The 20,163-nt window shown below is 36.4% G+C and overlaps 1 protein-coding gene across 2 annotated transcripts in view; it reads right to left on the bottom strand.

Moving 5' to 3' along the window:
* LOC137387276 (hemocyte protein-glutamine gamma-glutamyltransferase-like) overlaps nucleotides 1-17,791 on the bottom strand; it is a 28,580-nt gene extending 10,789 nt beyond the window's left edge. For both annotated transcript variants that reach the window (XM_068073627.1, XM_068073628.1), the window contains exons 1-9: nucleotides 17,631-17,791; nucleotides 15,877-16,175; nucleotides 15,063-15,267; nucleotides 11,152-11,306; nucleotides 8,223-8,329; nucleotides 4,865-5,021; nucleotides 2,955-3,043; nucleotides 2,423-2,563; nucleotides 486-614 (exon numbers count right to left, since the gene is read on the bottom strand). In XM_068073627.1, coding sequence (XP_067929728.1) covers nucleotides 486-614; nucleotides 2,423-2,563; nucleotides 2,955-3,043; nucleotides 4,865-5,021; nucleotides 8,223-8,329; nucleotides 11,152-11,306; nucleotides 15,063-15,267; nucleotides 15,877-16,175; nucleotides 17,631-17,677 — 1,329 coding nt within the window. In that variant the 5' untranslated portion in view covers nucleotides 17,678-17,791. The remainder of the gene's footprint in view (nucleotides 1-485; nucleotides 615-2,422; nucleotides 2,564-2,954; nucleotides 3,044-4,864; nucleotides 5,022-8,222; nucleotides 8,330-11,151; nucleotides 11,307-15,062; nucleotides 15,268-15,876; nucleotides 16,176-17,630) is intronic.
* Nucleotides 17,792-20,163: the final 2,372 nt, after the last annotated feature.

Genomic DNA, 20,163 nt, shown 5'->3' with positions numbered 1-20,163 from the left:
ACTGACACTTCCTACTGACACTTCTCGCTGACACTTTTTGCTGACACTTCTTGCTGACACTTCTTGCTGACACTTCTCGCTGACACTTCTTATTGGCACTTCTTACTGACACTTCTTACTGACACCTTTTACTGATACTTCTTTCTGGCGCTTTTTAGTGACACCTCTTACTGACACTTTTTACTGACACCTTTTACTAACACTTCCTACTGACTGTTCCGACTGACATTTTTTACTGAAGCTTTTTACTGACACTTCGTGCTGACACTTCTTACTGACACTTCTTACTGACACCTCTTACTAATACTTCTTGCTGACACCTGTTACTGACACTTTTTACTGACACTTGTTACTGACACTTCTTACTGATTTTGACTTCTCTACTGTCAGCTCTATAAACACTCCTGCTGGCAAGTGTCCATCAAGAGACATTTTGTTACATCTTAATACCATATGAAGTGTGCTGTCAAATAATGCAATCTCACTGGCTTTTTGGTATCCATGTATTTCTGTAAGATAGCAGGAGTTCCTGTCCATTTGGTGGGAGACACTCCTCCGCTGTAGTCCCCACTCCAGTTACCCATCAGTACTCCATTCTCATCTGCTGAGTTCACCTGCATAAAGCCATTTACGGCAGTCTTTATGCATGAGCGCTAAGACGTGGTGCAACATTTCATATTTCAACAACAAAAATTTTATTTTACTGCTAATGTAGGCCAAGACAATTGAAAAACATATCTTCCTGATATATATTACATTTTAGTTAGCTGGTAGTGCATACATGTAACATAACAATAATAATGTATTTCTATCTGTTCACATATTTATATATTATCGAGGACAGCAGCAAACACCGGCTAAATTATCACTTAACATTGTAGAGAATAACGTCGTGAACGTTTGTTTAGCTGCTCTTGAGTTTAATCAATGATATACAGCTCCCCAAGGGTGCTATATATCATTGCTTTAATAAAATTTGCATTTAACTCCTTTCAAATGATGTATTAATATTGTTCTTCAATGAAGAAAAATTTTCAGTTTGAGATACAGTGATACTTCAACTTGCGAGTGCCTCAACATACGAGAAACTTGAGATACGAGCCAGCTTTTAAGCAAGTTTTAGCACTAACATACGAGCCATGTTTGAGATACGAAAACGTGAGTCAGTTGCCAAGTATGTCGGAGGTGTTTTATGAGAACAGCATCACTCTGTATTTTTCAACTGCTCAGGTTATACTTTTGTACCGTGTTTTTGTGCGCGATTTTCAGTGCAGAATTATGTGAATTAAAAGTACTGTGCGTAGACCGAAAGTCTGCCAGTAAAATGAAAGATAATGCAAAGAAAAAGCGAATGATAACAATTGATATTAAACGGAAAATTATTGTAAAATATGCGAAATGTGTATGCGTGATTGAGCTAGCTCAGCAATATGACAGAAATACATCCACAATTATCAAACAGAAGGATTATATTCAGGGCATTTAGTTTGCATAAGGGCTAACCATAGTTTCTAATCGGCGCAGTGATCTTCACAACCACTGATGGAGAGACTGCTCAGGCTTTAGATAAAAGACAAATAATTGGCCGGTGACAGCATAACAAAAACGATGCTATGTGAAAAGGCCGGTGCTATATATCACGACTATAAAAAATAGATATTCGGACAAGTTGGCTAGTTGTCGTGCATTAACCCTTTGTGACGACACCTGTGTTCATCCTAATCGCAACATGTTGAAAGGGCGACAAAGGCAAACGCCCTTAGATAGGTTTCTCTTAAAACGGCTGGCTGGTCATGAGAGCAAAACAAAAGAAAAATTAGCTAACCAGCGAGAAACTTAAAACTATGAACGCCGAAGAAATTTTAATTACGTTCAAAGTTATAAATGAAAGTTTGCTTTTAGGTTTGTCTTTTAAGACTTGAATAAAATCCAAATTTATCAAAGTCAACTGTTGTAATGAAGGATAACTTATATCTCCCTCTCTGGCAAATGCTAGCGTTAGCTGCTATTGTATGTATTTAATTTTACATTTTAATTAATCACATTTTTTTGCATTATTTTTTATTTGTTCCTTTTTGAAAGCATGTGGTAAATTAGGACAATTTAACCAACATATTCTTTCTGTTACAATATATTGTTTTGAGTGTTTTAGTTGCATTTTTTAGAGTATGGAAACCAATCCATATATATTTAATTGTTCTATATATAAATAAATTTCACCAACATGCGAGCAAATTGACATACGAGCTCAGTCTCAGAACGCATTAAGCTCGTAAGTCGAAGTATGACTGTATGGATAATCATGACAACCAATCCAAAATGGTCTGTGGTTAAGATTTGGAGGTGATGCTTTAATCACATCTGTGGCTTTAGTTTAGTAGTTAATATATAATTATATATAGAATATAGATCTATAACTAACCAAAGCTGATATCTCTCTACTGATATTGACAGGGTTGCCTCTAGAAGTCATTGGTATATCAGATAGTTCATCCAAAAGATAGATAGCTGCTTGGAGAGACACACTCTCAAATTGGCCAAAGTTCCAAGGCATTCCATAGATCTGTCACACATACAAACATAGATGCATGTTTACACATGTACAAATATAGAACAATGAACTCTCAACACTTGAAACTAAAATCGACATACCCAATGTGCCACTATCTAAATATCAGTTGAATATTCAGCACTAAATTAATAGGAAACAGCCTGCCATTTCTACTATATAAATTCTCTCAATCACTATTTTCACTTACTTGAAATAGAAAATAATATTTTATTTCCTGGAGAGGAAATAATATATTATTTTATATAATATATTGTATATATTTAATCATATTTATATAATATATTATATTTTATATAATATAAATAAAATATTATTCTCATGTCAAATTAATTGACATGAGAAGACAATCTAACAGAAATAAAGTAATAAAGAGATGGCAAACCCGAACAGAGTCTCCCCTGTAGACTTTGCCACTGTCGTTGAGTACATATTCATTTCTCCAGTTGTCGTTCTCCATATAAACAGCATCATCTGTGAAGGTGACAGCTTTATACCTCAGTATATATGTTAGTTCAAAAAAATCATCCATGGATGATATACGGTAAGTTCATAACAGCTTTACCAGTACATTGAGTTAAATAAACTGCTTATATTTGAAGAAATCTATTGCTCGTTCCACCACATTGCAATCTTAGTCAAGTCAGAAGTTGAATGCTCTTAAAATATATCAAAAAATAATTGTGTACTTTTGACGTCTAAGCGCACTCAGTTTTAAATTTTTAGAGTCAGAGCTTATCTTGCACAGAAAAAAGGGAAATACATTAAAATAGAGTTTAGTTTCAGGCTCTTGAATAAGAGTGTTGTTGGTGGTCTCTACTTATAGGAAGTATAAGCATAAGGTAAATGTATGTGCTTCAGATTCCAATTGAGTACCACTCGGCAGTAAAAGAATTATGAGTTCTTGGATCTTCCTAAACAATGGTGCAGAAAGATCTAGTCATAGAAGGCTTATTGACAGAGGGTATGCATGTGTTCCTTTTATAGCATCATTAAAAAATGTAGCCCGAGATCTATAAAATTTAATTTGTGTAGGTTACAATAACCAAGCGTTCACTATGAACAAGCGGCGTGATGATTGCTAAAAATATTGTCACTAGATTCAATCACGGGTTATCCTCTATCCTCTTATCGATAGAGTAACTATCGTATTGATCATCGTTGAATGCAAAGAATAAACAATAAGCCTTCCAGGGGCGGATCTACTGTGATGCATATGGTGCAAATGCACCACCATAAATATGGCAAAAATTTAAAAAAAAGGTTTAAAATCCATCAAGAATTGAGTAAATTACAATTCATTTCACTGAGAACTTGCTTTGGGAGGAAATGAACAAAAACGGCCTAGTAGAGCTCGTTATAACAAACCAGTTTTAATAACATTGACCTGAATTTGTTTAGCTTATAAACAAATGAGAGTGGTCCCAATAAACATCCCCAATTGAGCCACAAATTTTTTGAAAGAAGTACTACAAGCAATTTTAAAAGCAAAGTGTCTCAAAAGAAAGGTCAAGAACGAACTTTGAATCATTTCTTTCGACGACAAAACAACAACTCAAAAATGTATGCCCTACTGTGTCTGTTTTATAATAGCATCGTTATGTAGCTAATACTACGAAACATTTTTCATGGTAGTTTGCAGAAATGATGGCTAATTTCTGCACATCCAAACCACATGGCTGTTGAGGTTTTGTGATTGATTTTGTCTTGATTTTATTTTATTGCACAAATGTTTGTTAAGTTTCTGTTTACATGTAATCTTGATATACATAGCATAAGGAACATTATAAAACACCAATTTAATTAATCATTTCTAATGTCAACTTTTACCTCTAAACTTGTTGTTTGCTGCAAACAAGTGATTACACTTTTTGGGGCTCAAACACACCTCTCCTTCATTCTAAGATGCCTAAATTTCAAAAAGTTCTGCTAGCACGGGGCCAGGTAAGGGGGTCGCCCCGCGCACCCCTCCCACTCTAGATATATTACACAAACTTTGCACCACACACTTTTGTCCTAGATCCGTCCCTGCATTCAGTAGGCATACCTATTGCATATGATCACTCTATGATATTGATATATGCATTCCAGAGTAATAATCATAGAGAATACAAATACATCCTGAACTATCCACAGCTGATTCACTTAGATTGCGATTAAATGTAGCGAGGAGATGTGGAATGCAAAGTTTATATTTGGTTTTTGTAATTGTCGGCGATATTTTAGCTTAGAGCGTGTAATTAAGCTAAGAATGACAAACTACAGTATACAACAAAGGACACAAACTGAACTGACCTTTGCACCAAGCATTGAAGAGAACATAAACATCAGACGTTACTGGTTCTTTCATCGTAGATGTGATGGAACCATCCTCAGCAATAGTCACTGTGTCAAATGCTAAGTTCCACTTACCTATGGCACAAGTGGGTGGGATGTTTACTGTTAGCTCTACCTAAAAATACATATTAACATCTCGATACATTTGCAAGCTCAGTGGTCAGCGCTAGCTCAGAACATCAAGGAAGTAAATTTATTACGTGTGTCCTCATTAAGGTTATAGGCTTTTCTCGTCTGCGCCAGCAGCCATTGCAGCGCCATGTTTTTTATGTTTACCTCACAAAGTACTCAATGCGTTACAGCATCTATAACTTGCATATTTTATTGTTTTTCTAGCACGTCTGGTAGCGAGAGGGAGCAGCAGTACCGCTAGTACCATTACATGAACGACTCTGGGAGATGAAAAAGTATACTGGCCATTTAAAATATTTGAAACATTGTTTTCCACTCTGTGACATCAACATACTACATGCGCCATCAAATGTTTCAGTTTATGAACTTTCTGTTACTACAACCTTCAATTCACTATCCCGACTCAGGGGCGGATCTAGGAAAAAAAGTGTGTGGTGCAAAATTTGTGTAATATATCTAGAGTGGGAGAGGGTGCGCGGGGCGACCCCCTTACCTGGCCCCGCGCTAGCAGAACTTTTTGAAATTTAGGCATCTTAGAATGAAGGAGAGGTGTGTTTGAGCCCAAAAAAGTGTAATCATTTATTTGCAGCAAACAACAAGTTTAGAGGTAAAAATTGACATTAGATATGATTAATTAAATTGGTGTTTTATAATGTTTCTTATACTATGTATATCAAGATTACATGTAAACCGAAAGTTAACAAACATTTATGCAATAAAATAAAATCAAGACAAAATCAATCACAAAACCTCAACAGCCATTTGGTTTGGCTGTGCAGAAATTAGCCATCATTTCTGCAAACTACCATAAAAAATGTTTCGTAGTACGTATTAGCTACATGACGATGCTATTATAAAACAGACATATTAGGGCATACTTTTCTTAATTGTTGTTTTGTCGTCGAAAAAAATGATCCAAAGTTCTTTCTTGACCTTTCTTTTGAGACATTTTGCTTTTAAAATCGCTTGTAGCACTTTTTTCGAAAAAGTTGTGGCTCAATTGGGGATGTTTATTGGGTCCACCCTCATTTGTTTATAAGCTAAACAAATTCAGGTCAATGTTATTAAAACTGGTTCGTAATAACGAGCTCTACTAGGCCATTTTTGTTCATTTCCTCCCAAAACAAGTTCTCAGTGAAATGAATTGTAATTTACTCAATTCTTGATGGATTTTAAATTTTTTTTTTTAATTTTTGTCATATTTATGGTAGTGCATTTGCACCATATGCACCACAGTAGATCCGCCCCTGCCGACTCCTCCACAATACTATTATATTACCAACTTTTTAAAAACTTTTTTTCCAACTGACTCAATAGTTCTTGATATCTGTCTTCTCATTTTTGTTTTGGCATGTAATAAAAACATCATTTTGCTGAGAACAATGGCCAGTAAAAAATTAGCCACACAAAAGATCTATCCTCTAAGACATTAAAACGTATGGCCGGATTACTGCTAAAGAGATAGAGTGAAGATTACACATGTTAATAATTAGTTGTCCAACCAGGGATAAGCCGCTAATTATTGAACCTTATTGAGTATTATAATCAAAGCTGTTTGGTTGCAAGCTTTTAGCTTCTGGTCACCTTTGTTGCCTCCCCAACTGACACTGGCCTCCCCTTATTCACCACATAGTCTGACTTCCTGTATGTTGGATCTGACACTGGCCACCCCTTATTGACCACATAGTCTGACTTCCTGTATGTTGGATCTGACACTGGCCTCTCCTTATTCACCACATAGTCTTACTTCCTGTATGTTGGATCTGACACTGGCCTCCCCTTATTCATCACATAGTCTGACTTCCTGTATGTTGGATCTGACACTGGCCACCCCTTATTCACCACATAGTCTGACTTCCTGTATGTTGGATCTGACACTGGCCTCTCCTTATTCACCACATAATCTGACTTCCTGTATGTTGGATCTGACATTGGCCACCCCTTATTGACCACATAATCTGACTTTCTGTATGTTGGATCTGACACTGGCCTCCCCTTAATCACCACATAATCTGACTTTCTGTATGTTGGATCTGACACTGGCCACCCCTTATTCACCACATAGTCTGACTTCATGTATGTTGGATCTGACACTGGCCACCCCTTATTCACCACATAGTCTGACTTCCTGTATGTTGGATCTGACACTGGTCTCTCCTTATTCACCACATAATCTGACTTCCTGTATGTTGGATCTGACACTGGCCTCCCCTTAATCACCACATAATCTGACTTCCTGTATGTTGGATCTGACACTGGCCTCCCCTTAATCACCACATAATCTGACTTCCTGTATGTTGGATGCTGACATGACACGGATAAGAATTTTTTACTGAAGAAAAGACAAGTTCTAAAATAAGCAAACTTTCAAGGTTGTAACAAGAATGCGCAAAAAAGAAAATATCTAGCACTTAATAAACTCACTGCCTTTCTGATACAATTCTTTTTGACAGTAGTTGCGACCTCAACTTCTCAATTGACAAGTTTAAACTCAAATATGAATGTAATGGCAGGTTAGAATAATGAGTAGGTTGAGAATTTCAGTGTCTTCTGAAATACAACCAACTCATAAAGGCGGGTAGCGAGTGTCAAGTATTAAACCTGCTTTTGATATTTATGAGTCGTCAGTTCACTATTTCTATTGCGTCCGCTAGCGAGTCTGGTATCAAAAACCCGCCATGTATGTGTCGATTTGTTTCATTTATGAATAGTATTAATTCTACTGTAAACAAAAACTTATTTTATTGACACGCAGAGTTAATGACTCGGAGCTTCACGCAACTGAACCCCGAGCTTCACGTGAACCAACTGTCGAGAGGACCGCTTCTTAAGGTCTGGCAAATAATCACTGCAAATAAGCTTTTATACCTACTCAGTAGCCGTAATAGAAACATTAACCGAACCTTAGGATGCTTGAACTGTAACCAGCCGGCTCCAGCTACTCTATAAGTCTTGCCTTTTGAAACATATTCAGTTTGTACACTGCTCTGACAGTCCATAATTCTTAATAACTAGTCAGCATGACTAGTCATTAAGCATGACTAGCATGACACATATGCCTAACACATCACCTAACACTAACCATACACCTAACACTAACGATGTACCTAACTTTCATCATTGCTGTTTCTCTTCTAACTATTTTTATTATCATCACTAGTACTACTATTATCTCCATGATTACCTCATTAGCTGAGAAGGAGGTTATATTGGTAAACCATTGCTTGTTTCCATCACTTTTATCCGCTACCATCTCGACAGCAGTACCTTTGCTCACCAGCGGCATCGGTCCTAAAATACATCGTCCAATTATTAGCACGTCGACTAGTTATTTACCCGCCTGTAAACTCTTTTCCGAGAGCGGCCATGACCTATTGATCTAGAATGCCTGCTGGGGTTCAATTCCTAGAAAAGGTCACTGGTGGTGATAAGAATGACATCCATCCTTACATCGCTCTGCATCTAAGCATTTCTCCAGTTGTCAAGGTTCTCTCGCCACTGAACTCAGACATGTCCAGATGAGATCACAGAGACATTGTTGGTGTAACGTTACTCTTAGAAACATGCACAGTCTCTGCTAGCAGTAAGATAAGCAGACATCATACTCAATCATCCAGGAATTGCTCACACACTCCCTTTTTAGCTGACTTATGGGAAGGTTTGGCATGAGCATTGATAAAAACTTGCCAAGGAAGCTAGCTAAAGAATACAAAAGTAAGCATTATCTTCTCTTTCATACTAACTCACGACTACTAACTCGCAACTATTAACTCACGACTACTAACTCGCGACTACTAACTCGTGACTACTAACTCGCGACTACTAACTCACGACTACTAACTCGCGACAACTAACTCGCGACTACTAACTCGCAACTACTAACACGTGACTACTAACTCACGACAACTAACTCGCGACTACTAACTCGTGACTACTAACTCGCGACTACTAACTCGCGACTACTAACTCGCGGCTACTAACTCGTGACTAACTCGCAACTACTAACTCACAACTACTAACTCACAACGGTAAAAAGAACATACCATTCATGTGGTATAATCGTATTTTATCATAGTTTGTCAAACTTATATAAATATTTGTAAGAATCAATATTTATATACGGATTTGTTTAAATATTTGATTATCAGCTTAAGTTCCCCACTTGGCTTATCTGCGCAGTTAGATAATAACTATTTCAGGCACGGTGAAACAGATGGCTTTTACAAGTAGCAATACAGAAGCCATGATACATGCAGTAGTCGTCCTTTGTAAAAGCAATAATACATGATGACACAATCTACTGTCAGTGAACCTGAGCTAATAAAGTTGTAGATTCGCAGCTCTGAATCGAAGAGAAAAATAGATGAATCGAAAATAAGACTGACATGCTTAAAATCAAGGGAAAGATGATTCAATGATTATATTTCTACTACTTCTGTCAAGCTGTTACTTCCATTTCCAAAATTGCAGACTACATAAGAGTATTGGGTGGAACGTCTGTATACAGTATTTAAAAGTATAATAATCAATTTGTTTTCAGATGAATTTGCTAATAAAATCAGTTTTCAGTGCAAAAAGCCAGTGTAAAGCCTACTCTCTGCGGTATATTTTAGGCATGATGGTTTCTTTGAATAGTTTTTTAATGCCTCTAGAGGTAATCAACATTGCTCAGCAGCTTCGGCAGCAGCGTAACAGCAAATAACTCAACCTTGTTAATGAAGGGGAGATAGAGGTGGGATATTAATTGCACCACATTATAATTATGGCGTCTCAGACCTAGAACCATCTCTATAAGGGAATAGCGCATGTAACAGACAGTCCACTATAGCAAGGCAGCGTAGGTTTAACAGCCAGTATGGACAAAAATAACTCATTTTATTATAAAACAAAGAGCTATATGACACCGACTTGTTGCATTAATTTGATACCAACGGGTAATTTAAAACTGAAAGTTTTACTAAATACATTTTCTATAAGAGAATAATATAAAAGTACAAAAAGGTACTAAATGTTTGAAACAGCACTTTATGCCTACTGCTGACCTTAAGATATAACAAGGACTAGTGTCTGAGTTGTCAGAATTTGCATTAGGTTTATGTTCCTAGCAGCTATTGGTAAGCACTAGTAATATACCAACAGTTCATATAAATGGTGTGTTAGTCACTGGTAACATACCAACAGTTCATACAAATGGTGTGTTAGTCACTGGTAACATACCAACAGTTCATATAAATGGTGTGTTAGTCAATGGTAACATACCGACAGTTCATACAAATGGTGTGTGAGTCACTGGTAACATACCAACAGTTCATTTAAATGGTGTGTGAGTCACTGGTAACATACCAACAGTTCATTTACATGGTGTGTGAGTCACTGGTAACATACCAACAGTTCATTTAAATGGTGTGTTAGTCACCTGCTAATATACAATGTTAGGAATTAGCTGAGTTCAGTCTGTATCTTAGAATATATATGAAGAAACAATTCACATTTTATAGAGCGAGATCTCTCAACTAGACACAATCACTAAACATAGAGTAATTTACATTGTCATATTAGCATATTTGTTACCCATAGAGTTATTTACAATGGTATATGAAGATATTCATTAACAATAGAGTTATCTATGATGTTATGTGAACATATTCATTAGCGATATTGTATGACTATAGTCAATCATGTGAATAGCTGTTTCAGGTAACTAGACTGAACTATTAAACAAGGCAACAGCTGAGACTTAATGGTGCAGAGCACTTGACATGTGAACAGCAGGATGCAACTGGATTCCTTATAAAGACCATCATCGTGTGTGGTAGAGAAGGCGTCTGGCTTTGAATTACTCCTTTAAAAATCACTAAATGCTACACCAAAATGCGTTATGCTAAAAAATGCAAAATAAAAACACTCCAATATGATGAGTAAATTTGTGAAGTATTTTTATTCTTCTGCTCCTGTTATAGTTTAAGAAAATTTGCAACAGGCGCTGAAACGACGATTCTCAAAAAGCCATGTTGAGCGGACTTAGTTCTTAAATATCCATTTCTCCATGACTACAGAGACTACAGAGAGTGGGTGTACAAGAGCAATAAACAGGAAACACTACCCTGACATACCTATAGTTGCCACAACTCTGATATGATCCTCGCTGCTGTAGTCTTTGTTCATTGTCAGCTTCACTTTAAACTCTTGTCCTCTCCTTAATATCAGCTGTGCTGCACCAGGCCTTCCAGTGATGTCATCTACATAGCTCTCCTCACACATTTCATACCTGAAGAACGACCGAGTGACAACAAGTGGTTTTCTTAAAAAGGTCTCACAGCAGACAGTAGGATAAGGGAGTCAAAAAGTATCTTTTGAGTGGAATGTTAGAAGATCCGTCTACACAGCCTAGCGGCGTGGCAGCCTGAGGTGTTGCTCGCAATGAGAAAAGCTATGAAAGTGTCTACCAAGGCTTTCATAGACTAGTATCACAGTCTGAGTCTCTGAGATGATAGACTGTGTCTCTGTTCAGTCAAGGTCATTCGTACGAGGAGAATAAATCATATTTATTTGTTCAGTAGTTTAGGTTAGAGTTGTAGTGGGCTATAACAGTAGTTTAGGTTAGAGCTGTAGTGGACTATAACAGTAGTCTAGGTTAGAGCTGTAGTGGACTATAACAGTAGTTTAGGTTAGAGCTGTAGTGGACTATAACAGTAGTTTAGGTTAGAGCTGTAGTGGACTATAACAGTAGTCTAGGTTAGAGCTGTAGTGGACTATAACAGTAGTTTAGGTTAGAGTTGTAGTGGACTATAACAGTAGTTTAGGTTAGAGTTGTAGTGGGCTATAACAGTACTTTAGGTTAGAGTTGTAGTGGACTATAACAGTAGGTTAGGTTAGAGTTGTAGTGGGCTATAACAGTACTTTAGGTTAGAGTTGTAGTGGACTATAACAGTACTTTAGGTTAGAGTTGTAGTGGACTATAACAGTAGGTTAGGTTAGAGTTGTAGTGGGCTATAACAGTACTTTAGGTTAGAGTTGTAGCGGGCTATAACAGTAGTTTAGGTTAGAGTTGTAGTAGTCTATAACAGTAGGTTAGGTTAGAGCTGTAGTGGACTATAACAGTAGTTTAGGTTAGAGTTGTAGTGGGCTATAACAGTAGGTTAGGTTAGAGTCGTAGTGGACTATAACAGTAGTTTAGGTTAGTGTTGTAGTAGTCTATAACAGTAGGTTAGGTTAGAGCTGTAGTGGACTATAACAGTAGTTTAGGTTAGAGTTGTAGTGGGCTATAACAGTAGGTTAGGTTAGAGTCGTAGTGGACTATAACAGTAGTTTAGGTTAGTGTTGTAGTAGTCTATAACAGTAGGTTAGGTTAGAGCTGTAGTGGACTATAACAGTACTTTAGGTTAGAGTTGTAGTGGACTATAACAGTAGTTTAGGTTAGAGCTGTAGCGGGCTATAACAGTAGTTTAGGTTAGAGTTGTAGTGGGCTATAACAGTAGTTTAGGGTAGAGTTGTAGTGGACTGTAACAGTACTTTAGGTTAGAGTTGTAGTGGTCTATAACAGTAGTTTAGGTTAGAGTCGTAGTGGGCTATAACAGTAGGTTAGGTTAGAGTTGTAGTGGACTATAACAGTAGTTTAGGTTAGTGTTGTAGTAGTCTATAACAGTAGGTTAGGTTAGAGCTGTAGTGGACTATAACAGTAGTTTAGGTTAGAGCTGTAGTGGACTATAACAGTAGTTTAGGTTAGAGTTGTAGTAGCCTATAACAGTAGGTTAGGTTAGAGTTGTAGTAGTCTATAACAGTAGGTTAGGTTAGAGTTGTAGTGGTCTATAACAGTAGTTTAAGACTATAAGAGTTTTTCCAAGGTGATGCTACAAACTCTCCGAGTAAAGGCCAAGATATCAGTCTTTCTGCTGCCTCCATCTTGTTTAATACTCTAGACCATATGAATGTTCAGTATCCATAAGCCATATAATCAGATCTCACCAACTAAATGTACATAAAATGGAAGAGTGAATACGATATTAAAAAAGCTACAAAATTCCTCCTATGGTATTGAACTTTAATCCTTAAAGTGTTTCGTGTGCTTTTAAGGTTTTGTAGAAAGAAATCACTAACTTCTGACATTTTTAAATAGTTTTGTTAAATATTTAAACTCACAAAAAAATTTATTAAATGATTTAGAAGCAATATTAGCAGTATGTGTAATGTAAGCAATGCTAGCACTAACAACAATCAAATAATACACAATCTACCAACATAATACCAACTGTATCATACATATTGTATGATACAGCTGTATGATACAATATTGTACCATGTTGTAAAGTAATGCCACGCACATAGTTTCATATATCACAAATTTCAAAATATCATACATTTTTATTTTATTATACATAATGCATTGCAATATAGTCTAATTAAGGATGCCATTCAACACACACTTGTAGAATTACAACTTGTCAATATTTACACACTGAGATTTTGTACGATGTCATGTGACATTGAATAGCAGTTTTTGGGCTCCCCATCATACAACTATGAGTTCTACATTCTAAATAGGTCACAGCTTTAGCCTTAGTTTCGACTTGATCAGCATTATAAGGGGTGACCATGATCTTATCAGTCCTTTGTGCGTAAATAAGAGCTAAGGTATGAATTGCATAAAATAGCCTGTGATAACTCGTTGATGAGTTCCTACTAGAGAAAATGAGCTATTCATTCAACAAACTCTTTCACCAAGATAAGATAGTTAATAAGATAATAATAGACTGTGGTGTTTACAATCACCCAGCTAACCAAGCAAAACAAGCATGTCAGGGAGCCAAGGCTAGCCTACCATTTCATAAAAGGTGAATGTAAAGATGGGCTTCAACTAAGCTCAGAAAGTTTTATGCACTCCGACTACCTAAAGGCTCTCAGGCTATGGCAGCACTTTGTTAGGAAGCAACTTAACGCATAATCAAAGGCAAGCTGAAGTTTGTCACATACTTGAGTTTACAGACTCCATAAAGTGAGGCCTTATATATTCTTATTTTACTTACTGTTCTGCTTCAGTAAATTGGGTTTATTACAAACAGAAGGCTTCTAATAGTAAAACAACAGAAAACATTTAATTGTTACTTCAACTAAAAAAACAGCGAAATCCGTTATGAATTTTCTTAGTGAGAACAGGTCAAGTCAAGTAAAACAATTTCATATCCATCTACCACAACCTTATAACATATCCATCTACCACAACTTTATAACATATCCATCTACCACAACTTTATAACATATCCATCTACCACAACTTTATAACATATCCACCTACCACAACTTTATAACATATCCATCTACCACAACTTTATAACATATCCATCTACCACAACTTTATAACATATCCATCTACCACAACTTTATAACATATCCATCTACCACAACTTTATAACATATCCACCTACCACAACTTTATAACATATCCATCTACCACAACTTTATAACATATCCATCTACCACAACTTTATAACATATCCATCTACCACAACTTTATAACATATCCACCTACCACAACTTTATAACATATCCACCTACCACAACTTTATAACATATCCATCTACCACAACTTTATAACATATCCACCTACCACAACTTTATAACATATCCATCTACCACAACTTTATAACATATCCACCTACCACAACTTTATAACATATCCATCTACCACAACTTTATAACTTTATAACATATCCATCTGCCATAACTTTATAACTTTATAACATATCCATCTGCCATAACTTTATAACTTTATAACATATCCATCTACCACAACTTTATAACTTTATAACATATCCATCTGCCATAACTTTATAACTTTATAACATATCCATCTACCACAACTTTATAACTTTATAACATATCCATCTGCCATAACTTTATAACTTTATAACATATCCATCTACCATAACTTTATAACTTTGAAAGATTTAGGAATGTTTTGTCATGACTCGATGTTAGAGGAAACAGAATCAAGGCTAAGTAAAGTGACAGAACGCATAGCACATACATATCGGTGTGGTGCTCCTCTGTATTTACAGAAATCAGCAAATCCAGAGTGTCTATGCAAATCGCTGTCAGAGTGGCCTTTGAAGTGGTAGCTTCTAGTTGGGTCTGAGATGGCTTAGCATTATGATTTGTAGGTGTCGAGTTAGGGGTGGTTCCTGTGCCACCCGTAATGACAGCACTGCTCGGTACGATGACATCTCTTTCAACTAAAGAAATACTACTGCGGTAAGATACTAGAATATGTTCAACTCATAATAAGGCTGTATTCCATCAGCGGTTGATTGAACAAGCAGTGAACATGCTATTGGAGTGCTGTTAACAAATGTAATTCAGGAACTTATAATATAGTATTGTACTACAATATAGTCTCAATATAAGATATTATAGACTAGTATACTACAATATAGTACTCTGTAATATAATATGATATTGTATGACGCAAAATGATTTAATTTAATACAATATAATGATATATAATATATAATGTATACTGTTAGGGTGTTGAAAATTTATTTTATGGTTTCTATTCACTGTTATTGAAATTCTTAATAACATTAAATAATAGTGAAATAATAATATATCTGTAAGTAATCAATTTAATTTTTTGCTCTCTTATAGCAAAGGTCATCCGAGGTCACTACAATGACCCAAATGTACAACCATACACTTAGGAAAATCTCCTTGGAAGTTGTGAATAATATTAAATTATTATGAATTAAAGTTCTGGTTCCTTAAACTTGTTTGTACTAAAATTATTTCAAAATATTTGTTAATATTTTAGCACACTTGAAGGTGCAACTTTAAATAGTGTCTACCTGGCACACGTGCGGAGGAGTAACTAGGAGCCCAAGCCCTGGAGACCGTAGAAGGTCGGCCATAATCACTGCGAGAAGGGCTATACGCGCTCGCCGTTCTATAAGTACTAGGACTATAGCTACTGGAGGTATAGCCAGAGGTATAGCTGTTAGTGAGATAGCGGTTACTATTGTAGAGACGGCTGGCTATCGGCCTGCTTGGGTAGGTGTTGTAGCTGGATGTGTTTCTAGCGTATGCAGAACTCCGAGGTCTTGAATAGGAGGACCTGCTGCTGAGAGGATTGGTGTAACCAGGTGACCTGTTGGTATCATGGCAAGCTATATATTTAAAACAGCTAAAATATATGTTTGAGTGAAACAGTCTTTGTCTAATCCTATTCTGTACTATAGAAAGGTCTTTAAAGTATAAATTACTAGCGTCTGTGTAAAATGCTTTTCCCTTCTTGCTGCGGTTGTGAACCAAAATGTTCAACATTGTAGAGAGACATGAAGAGTTCTTGTAACCGATGCAAGCCTCAACAGTTTTTATCAACGGGTCTGACACCATAAACTGGCTCAAGCGACACCAAAGTAAACCATCGTTTTATAACTTTTTAGCACAATTGCCTTTTTTTAATTTGTACAAAAAAAAATAAAAACAGTCTTTAGTGTTTGAAGACTTTTTTTTACAAAAATTACTCTTAATAACTTAAACGAACAACAATTTTCACTTTTTCTCTTGACATCTGCCGCTGACATCTACCGTCAACATCTACTGCCAATACAAACCACTTTTAATATGAATTGCCAGATAAAATCGCTGACTATGGTACACTATACTATGGTACATTCTACTATGGTGCACTCTACTATGGTAAACTCTATACTATATTATGCTCTACTATGGGGCACTCTACTTTGGTACACTATACTATGGTACACTATACTATGGTACACTATACTATGGTACAATACACTATGGTACACTCTATTATGGTACACTCTACTATGGTACACTCTACTATGGTACACTCTATTATGGTACACTCTATTATAGTACACTATACTATGGTACACTATACTATGGTGCACTCTACTATGGTACACCCTACTATGGTACACTCTACTATGGTACACTCTACTATGGTACACTATACTATGGTACACTATACTATGGTATACTATACTATAGTACACTCTATTATGGTACACTCTACTATAGTACACTCTACTATGGTACACTCTACTATGGTACACTCTATTATGGTACACTCTATTATAGTACACTATACTATGGTACACTCTATTATGGTACACTCTATTATGGTACACTTTACTATAGTACACGCTACTATGGTACACTCTACTATAGTACACTCTTCTATGGTACACTATACTATGGTACACTATAGGTACGTATGACTCGTAAGGATGAGAGTTATTGTCTCATACAAGTACATTAAACCCCTATACATACGATAAAACCTGTACACATGCATTTTGGATTATGGCCCTTTTGTTAGCATTACATCATTATCAAATAAAACTATACAATAACTAACTACAGGCAGTTTTAATATTGTGGTATTTTGACAGTAAAGAGGAAGTCATGCATGATGACTCTAGACTATTAAAAATATTTTAACGGTGAAAATCCATAGACCCAAAAATGCGGGTTTTAAAGAAAGTATCTAGTACATTAGCACAGCCGTGAGGTGAACAAGTAAATCAGAGGCTATGCAGAGGCCTTTGGTGTCGAGTCTTAATAGACTCACCTGCCAGAAGTTGTGTAACGATTTGTGCTTGGATAGTAGCCACTCATAGCGCAATAGTACTTGTCAGCACCTGTCAAACGTTTTCAGTGCCTATCTAAGGTTGTCAGAACCTGTATAATGCTGTCAGTGCCTGTATAACGTTGTCAGCACCTGTCTAATGTTGTCAGCACCTGTCTAACGTGGTCACAGCAGTATGTCTGCATTAAGAACTGCAATGCAAACATTCATATACGCCGACTAGTTATCAGGCTATAGAAGATGAAAACCTCTAGGCTTTGTTGGGGGCCTCCCCTTTCCCCACATCAGAGTTTAGCCAGGCAAATATGTCTAGTGGCTAGTGTTGATCACTTCACCCTATCAGATACTCGACAGAAGTATGGAGGTATTTGCAAGTACCTAAAGACTTAGCATAAAGCAATGAAGCTAGATTTTCAATGAGTCTAATATGATTGCACGGAAGAGCAAGCAAGCATTGGCGATTACAGCTAAGCAAACAATTCATGCTTTGGTACGCATTGTCATTTACGTTTTGAAGAATAATTTTGTTTATTCAATCATTCTTTTCAACAACATCACTGAAGGAAAAGATTTTTGAAGCCACCATATTGATTAATGTCAGCTATGTTTATATACTGCTGTTACGAGGAACGCCTACAGTGGGCATATTGCTGAGTGCCAGAGTGGTTAAATAGCACACTGTATGTGATGAAAACATTGTGTTTTTACTCTATGGGTTACCAGGCAGTTTTATCACAGCCCGCTATTTTCTCCTTGTTCATTTGTAATTAAAATGAAAAAATGGTTTTTTGGGCACCAAAAGAAAGCAAGCTAACACTCAATGTCCAACCCTGGTGGTAAGAGTCGCTTTATGTTGTGGTAAGAATAGCTCTATGTTGTGGTAAGAATAACTCTATGTAATACATGCAGTTCACTTGAAAGTTAAGGGTGGCTCACACCGCGTAAGGGTGATTTAGTGCCCAGAGATTTGCTACTTGGTAGGCCATAAGCATTTTACATACCAGCAGTACTAGTTTCGTGGTTGCAGTAATCCATTACAGAAGAATATCAAATCCTCAGCTAGCAAGCATGCATAACTATTTAAACGAGAAGTCAAGTTCAACAGTAACAAAAAAATTATAGCGCGACGTATTTTAGTTCTTGCCACTAACTATAATGTTTACTTACTAATATATTAATATATGTATATATTATATTATAATATTGTTAAGATATTTCTGTCCAGCACTTCATGCTAAGAAATTTTGTAACTATATTACCTTAACACACAGTTGAAACCATGTAGGTTTATCCAAATCAAAGCGAACCTTCATTATGACGGATGTACATTGTTACATTATGTACCCCATTTTGCAGTTTTTCTTACGAAGGAAATCCAACTTCTCGCATAGATCGCTTTTTTAATTTTTCTAAATTAGAACTACTGAGGTTTGAACCCCAATCTTCCTCTTCAAACCTGCACATTACATCCACTATTCTGCACATTACATCCACTATTCTGCACATTACATCCACTATTCTGCACATTACATCCACTATTCTGCACATTACATCCACTATTCTGCACGTTAAATCCCCTATTCTGCACATTACATCCACTATTCTTCACATTACATCCACTATTCTGCACATTACATCCACTATTCTGCACATTACATCCACTATTCTGCACGTTAAATCCACTATTCTGCACGTTACATCCACTATTCTGCACATTACATCCACTATTGTGCACATTACATCCACTATTCTGCACATTACATCCACTATTCTGCACATTACATCCACTATTCTGCACATTACATCCACTATTCTGCACATTACATCCACTATTCTGCACATTACATCCACTATTCTGCACATTACATCCACTATTCTGCACATTACATCCACTATTCTGCACATTACATCCGCTATTCTGCACCTCTATAACACTAACTTTGTAAAGTGAATGCTGGAACTCAATCAACAGTGTGAACAGCTAAACACCAAGAATTCCAATTACACTAAAAAGTTTCTATGACATCACACTCTTGATAATATGACAGCAAGAGGGATACTCGAATATTAATTAGAAAACAGCGATGACATGCTCAGATAAAAGTGAAGTGCTGTCATAGTGCACCGACGAAACAAGGTTGCCATGAGAATATGAAGCACCCAACATGACATCGGTTATGTAAGCACACCATGTACTTACCTATATATAATGCCATTGAATATTGCCATGGAAACAAACAGCCTAACATAGGTTTATAAAAATGTATGGTAATTATTTGGTAACATAACAATTCTAGGAAAGAACTCCTTCTCTTGATTGCTAGCGTGACATTGATAGAAATAAATAGGATTTGTAATGAAAACAGCTACAATATTTTTAAGAAGCTTCTATAAAACAAGATGGGCAAATGTTGCAGTTTGTCCGAAAGCTCTGCTGAAGAACCCCAGTATAATTTTCAATCACACCAGTGGGAGAACCCTAGTATAATTCTCAAACACACCAGTGGGAAACTGC

This window comes from Watersipora subatra, chromosome 2 (assembly GCF_963576615.1).
Source record: "Watersipora subatra chromosome 2, tzWatSuba1.1, whole genome shotgun sequence".
In the NCBI taxonomy this organism is placed as follows: domain Eukaryota; kingdom Metazoa; phylum Bryozoa; class Gymnolaemata; order Cheilostomatida; family Watersiporidae; genus Watersipora; species Watersipora subatra.
This window is presented reverse-complemented; position numbering and strand designations above follow the sequence as displayed.